Raw genomic sequence first — 5,953 nt, 5'->3', positions numbered from 1 at the left:
ATATATATATATATATATATATATATATATATATATATATATATATAAAACACTGGCCAAAATCAAATTGGGATGGAAAGGGTTTATTTGACTTACAAGTTACAGTCTATCATTAAGGGAAGCTGGGGCAGAAGCTCAAGGCAGGAATCGAAGCAGGGGCCAATTGAAGCAGGCAGTACTGGCTCTTGGCCTGTTCAGCTACCTTTCCTGTATAGCCAGACCTCCCTGTGTAGGAATGGTACTGCCCATAGTGGGCTGGGACCTTACACATCAATCAACAACCAAGAAAATGACCCCCCCTCCGCATTCACCAGGCAGGAATGGTACTGCCCATAGTGGGCTGGGACCTTACACATCAATCAACAACCAAGAAAATGACCCCCCCTCCGCATTCACCAGGCAGTCTGATGGAGGCAATTCCTTACCTGAGGTTCTCCCCTTTCCAGGTGTGTTGAGTTGGCAACTGGAGTTTTGACAGAGGTGAAGAATGGAAGGTGGTGGCTACAGCGTAGGGCAGGCGTGTGGACCCAGTGAGAGAAAAAGGAAGATGCCCCGGTTTGCCGAACAGTCTGGGAAATCCACTGTGAAGTGGTCTAGCGGGGCGGGGGGAAGGACAGCTGCTGAGCCAGGGAAGAGGCTCTGAGGACAGCATAGAAGACAGCTAGTTCTTCCCTCTACTGTCACTTAAAAGAAAGGACAGGACATCTTGTCCAGGTTTCTAGACAAGAGCCAGAACTATGCATCCTCAATTCAGCAAGGACCCCAGCAAAGACATTTTGAGTCGCTCTCAGTGGCAGACAGGAATCTGGGTATAGGAAGGAGGATCTGAGTCCAGGGGCATCAAGTCTTGCCTAAAGGGGTCCTGGAGATGGATTGAATATCCTGTGTCTCTAGCTGGATTCTGTTGCTAAGATGGATGGATGGACAGATGGATACCCACATAGAGGTCTGAACCAAGCCTGGTGGCTTCTTGGGACCACCAGGGAACTCTAGGGCCAGGAGGGAGATCTCTGTTGTCCCTTTCCTGGGCTGGCTTGCCAGTCAAGGTCTACGCTTTCTGAGCGTCGTAGAGATGACATTGAATCAGAAGGTGAATAGCTGAGAGCGACACCTTGTGGTGAATTCTGTGCACTACAGGCGAGACTCTTTTTTTTTTTTTTTTTTTTTTTTTTTGGTTTTTCGAGACGGGGTTTCTCTGTGTAGCCCTGGCTGTCCTGGACTCACTCTGTAGACCAGGCTGGCCTCAAACTCTCGAACTCAGAAATCCGCCTGCCTCTGCCTCCCAAGTGCTGGGATTAAAGGCATGCGCCACCACCGCCCGGCTCACAGCCTGGTCTTAGCACCAGCTTACACAGTAAATTTAAAGCCAGCCTGGGTGCCATGAAGGAGGAAGAGGAAGAGGAGGGGGAGAGGAGATAGACGGGAGTAGAGGAGGGAGGTTGGGGAGGGAGAAGAGGAGGGAAGAGGAAGGGAGGAGAGAGAAGAGGAGAGAAAGGAGCAGAAGGAGAAAAGTGAGTGGGGGCAGTAAAGAGGACAAAGTGGGAGGTGGCACGTGTATAAGGTATGCATATGCACATATAAACACAAGACTTAGAAATAGTGAGTCTCACCGGGCAGTGGTGGCGCACGCCTTTAATCCCAGCACTTGGGAGACAGAGGCAGGCGGATTTCTGAGTTCAAAGCCAACCTGGTCTACAGAGTGAGTTCCAGGACAGCCAGGGCTACACAGAGAAACCCTGTCTCGAAAAACCAAAAAAAAAAAAAAAAAAAAAAAGAAAGAAAAAAGAAAGAAAGAAAGCTGGGTGCAGTGGCACATGCCTTCAATCCCAGCACTTGGGAGGCAGAGGCAGGAGGATCTATCTCTGTAACGGTGAGGACCAGGACAGCCAAAGGATACACAGGTAGACCCTGTCTCAATAAGCAAAAATAAATAAATAAATAAATAAATAAATAAATAAATAAATAAATAAATAAATGAAATTTAATAAGGGTGCCACCCTTCAGGATGAATCAAGACTCGATGGGCACATGGGTGATAGAAAACATCAGGAAAATATGTCTTAGTAGGCACACCAAAGAAAGGGTGTGACACCCCCTCACCTGGAGCCCTTAAAGCGATGGGCACCAAGCAGTGGGCCCCACACCCTCTTGTCATCTGACACCCAGTGTGCGAGTGAAGGACAGATATACAGAACACTCCAGGCTGCCTCGGGAGTCTCAGCTCAGCTTGATCCCTGGCTTGGGACTTTGGACTAGAAAAACATTGAATGCTGTAAGCCAGGCTTAGTAAACCATCCTAGGAGAGCGTAAGAGACAGTCACGCAGAGAGCTGAGGAGATATCCAACTCAGGAGATTTCAGAGGGGAACAACATTAGCAACTGGACTAAGGAACCATTCTTGGGATATTTCAGCAAAGACTGTGGCTGCTTTTTCCTAGGAATCTCCCCGAGGTTAAACTGAAGAGTTTGGTTTTGTTTTTTGGTTTTTGGAGACAGGGTTTCCTCTGTGTAGCCCTGGCTAGCCTGGAACTCACTCTGTAGACCAGGCTGGCCTCAAACTCCGGAGATCTTCCTGTCTCTACCTCCTGAGTGCTGGATTCAAGGCCCATGTCTCCATGTTTGGCTTTAATGGAAGAGTTTTGGATTGTGTTGTCAGAGGAGATTTTAAGACAGCCTAATAGGGACTCTGTCTTGTGGTTATTAGTAATCACTGTAATGCATTAGGATTGTTATCCAGAAGACAAACAAACTTTAAGGCAGGTTTCTGTGTACCAGAGACTAACCTTAGTCCTCCAGGAATCTCTCATAACCTTCCACCAAGGTCAGCTACCTCGGAAAGGGCACCTAGTTCCTGGTGAATCCCAACAGCCTGTGTCAGCTCAGATCCCCGCCCTGTCGATTCTCAATCCACTCACTTTCCACCAGGTTGTTCATCTTTCTGCTTCTCCAGCCCTCGAAGATAAAGCCTTGGCAGTTTGTTCCCCAATAAGTCTTTCCACCCACGGAGAGGTCTAGTTTAGTAATTTCTCTGCGCCGTCGCTTATAGGACATATATAATTACGTTTTACAGGGGGTTACAATTAAGAGATTGCCTTGAAGTCTCAGGAGAGCCCTGTGAACCGTGTTGGACGGAATTCATTTTGAATTATAATATAGCTACAAGCCTGCGGGGGCTAGGGAGTAGAACGTGGTGGATACTAATGGGGATGGCCCCCATAGGGTCATGTTTGAATCTTTGGTCCCCCAGTTGTTGGAACTGTTTGGGAAAGATTAGATGTGGCCTTGTTGGTGGAGGTGTCACTGGGGGTGGGCTTTGAGGTTTCAAAAGCCCATGCCATTCCCAGTTAGCCCTTGCTTTCGAAGATGTAAGCTGTCAGCTACTGCTCCAGGAGCACCGTGCTTGTCATGCCCCTCGCCATGAAGGTTACAGACTCGTGTTTGGAAACCGTAAGCCTCATTCAACGATTTATTCTGTAAGTTGCCTTGGTCACACTGTTCTGTCCCAGCAGAGAATAACCAGGACAGGACCTAAACTGAGACAATGAAGCCCTTTCCTTCCCAAGTTGCTTTTGGTTGTTTACAGCAATAGAAATGTATGACACCCACAGACTTAAAAAAGTATGCTTGTGTGCGTGTGCTCGTGCGCGTGTGTGCGCATGTGCGTTTGCATGAACATGCATGAGCACTGAGGTGCATGTGTGCACATGTGGAAGTCCTTAGGGACTAATCCTTAGGGACTTAGTCCATCTCCTATAAATCCTGCCTCTCTAAAGCATGTGCCCCCCCCACCCTCCGTCTCCATTGACCACTCACATTTCAGTAGGAATTAGCTGGTACTTGAGAGCAAAGGTCGGACCCCCCTCCTGTCCCTAAGATGTCCAAGACAGAAGCAGGCAACAGCAGGAGTCCTGTACCTCAATCACAAGCTTTATTGTCCGAACATGGACTTGCCACACTTCCACAATTCCACTGGGGGGAGGGTGAGGGGTGGGAATGGCTGAGCCACAGCTGGTGGCCACACCGGGTAGGCTGAGGGGGCCATCAAAGGCCAGTGCTTATGGGGAAATGGCTTCTTGCACACCTACCAGGTGCAAGCCCACTCCAGGGTGGGGCTCAGCCCCTTCTGGGTCCCTACTGTGGGAGCCTTTGGCTGTTAATTCCTAATCCGTGAGCTGCCCGATTGTGCTGGAAAGAGCGATATTTGGCTCTGTCGTTGGGCCACTAAAGCGTCAATTCTAAGCTTTAGGCTGCTGCTGTTAACTGCAAGTGCTACTCAAAAGCCAACGGGGAGCAGGGGATTGGGCTGAGGGGCCGCTAATTCAGCTCCGCCCTAAGGACAAGAGCGCCACCTGCTGGTGCCCAATGGTGCTCACACAGGCCACCTGGGCCAATCCTCATGTGGTCCCTCCCTGGGAAGACAGAAGCAGAGCACTCTGTGGGTTGCTGGGGTCTTTGGAGTAACATGGCAGGGGTTCCCAGAAAATAAAGGGAACCAGTTTGATTCTTCTCACCCAGCAAAACGCCGTATGAATGCGCTGTTTAAAGAGTTTTCTACCTGTTCTTGGCTCTAAGCCCCAAGCCAGTCCCGGCTCGAGGTCAAGGTAAGAATGGGTTGTGTGCTCACCTAATACTGAAGCTGTCTGCTCAATGCTTTCTGGGCAGCAGACGGGAGGTGGGTAACGCATACTAGCTTGGTGTCGAGGAATAAGGAGCCTGTCACCCCCAAATCTTCCCTGGTTAGAGAGGCCCAAGGGACCTTGTACCAATGTGTAAAACAGTCTCATCACGTGGAGTCCCCTCCCTAGTTTCTAAAGAATGAAGCCCTTCTTGGTGTGTTATGCGTCCAAGCAGGGGCCCTGCTCCATCTCTCAGGGGCCTGCAGGGGACCTGGGGACGCCAGAAGGGAAGAGAGGGGGAGAGTACCCAGGTGCCCAGACAAGCCTTCGAGGCAGCCTGCTATAGCCAAGAGAGGCCCAACTGGATCGCTTCAGCCTCTGTAAACTCAAGAAGCTCCTTGGGAAAAGAGAGGTTCTCCATGGCTGGGCCCAGCTGTACCGCGCTCTGTGGAAGGCCGTGTCTGTGGGAGCCTCCTGGTCCGGCAGGGGGTTCAGGTGGGACGTGTCCACGGCAGTGAGGACAATATCGTTACAAACACAGTCTCATTTCCAAAGGGACAGTTCTGGCTCCTGCCTGAAGGTGGCGCTGTTGGGAAGCCTGGCAGGGCTTCTGGTGTGAGTAGGGCCGGTCCGTGGTGTCCCTTGGGGTCAGTGTTTGTCCTAGAGAGAACAAGGGCTTGAGCATCAAGAGTCCTGAAGAATGAATAAGCAGATAAGGGAGGGACAAAGGAGAAGAGAGCTGGGTAGAGGGTAGGACATGTGTCAAGGCCCTGTGGCAGGAAAAGCCTGGATTCTACAAGGAAATCCAAGCATCTCTGTAGAGGATGGATCTGCGGAAGTATGAAGTAATATACCAGCCTTGGTTCCACATCTGGAAGTTATGTTTCTTACAAGATTACTGGGAAAACAAACCCTCATGTGGTCTAGACAGTAGTTCCCAGGATGGTGGCTAGTCTGCCACACCAACCCTGCCCACATCAGCCCCACCAGCTGCCTGGTCCTGGGATACCTGGCTAGGAACAGTCTTCAAAGATCCTTGTTCCCAAGTCTGGCCTTCGTTAAATGCAGAACAGCTGGAAAGCCAAGGGCCAAAACTGGGTTTTTCATTACTCCAGCCTCATCTGCCTGAGTCACACAGCTAGCTGGGGACATGGATGCTCCTAGACCAGGTGCTAAGTAAGTCATAGGCATTTGCAATAATGTGGGCAGAAGAGGGTGAGGAGGAGGGAAACTGGGACACTACGTTTCCCAAAACCAAGGGCTACGGGCATGGCTCAGCAGTAGATGGCTTGCCTAGAATCCCCCAGTGAGGGGCTGGGGGCGTGGCTCAGTGGTAG

The 5,953-nt window shown here is 50.4% G+C and overlaps 1 protein-coding gene across 1 annotated transcript in view; it reads right to left on the bottom strand.

Moving 5' to 3' along the window:
* Nucleotides 1-3,906: 3,906 nt before the first annotated feature.
* Clip2 (CAP-Gly domain containing linker protein 2) overlaps nucleotides 3,907-5,953 on the bottom strand; it is a 57,716-nt gene continuing 55,669 nt past the window's right edge. Inside the window, exon 16 of the mRNA XM_028765943.1 lies at nucleotides 3,907-5,276. Within this exon, the coding sequence (XP_028621776.1) occupies nucleotides 5,265-5,276 (12 nt within the window). The 3' untranslated portion in view covers nucleotides 3,907-5,264. The remainder of the gene's footprint in view (nucleotides 5,277-5,953) is intronic.

This window comes from Grammomys surdaster, unplaced genomic scaffold (genome assembly GCF_004785775.1).
Source record: "Grammomys surdaster isolate TR1022 unplaced genomic scaffold, NIH_TR_1.0 166, whole genome shotgun sequence".
In the NCBI taxonomy this organism is placed as follows: domain Eukaryota; kingdom Metazoa; phylum Chordata; class Mammalia; order Rodentia; family Muridae; genus Grammomys; species Grammomys surdaster.
The sequence above is the reverse complement of the archived record's forward strand: the minus strand, read 5'-3'. Positions and strand labels throughout refer to the sequence as shown.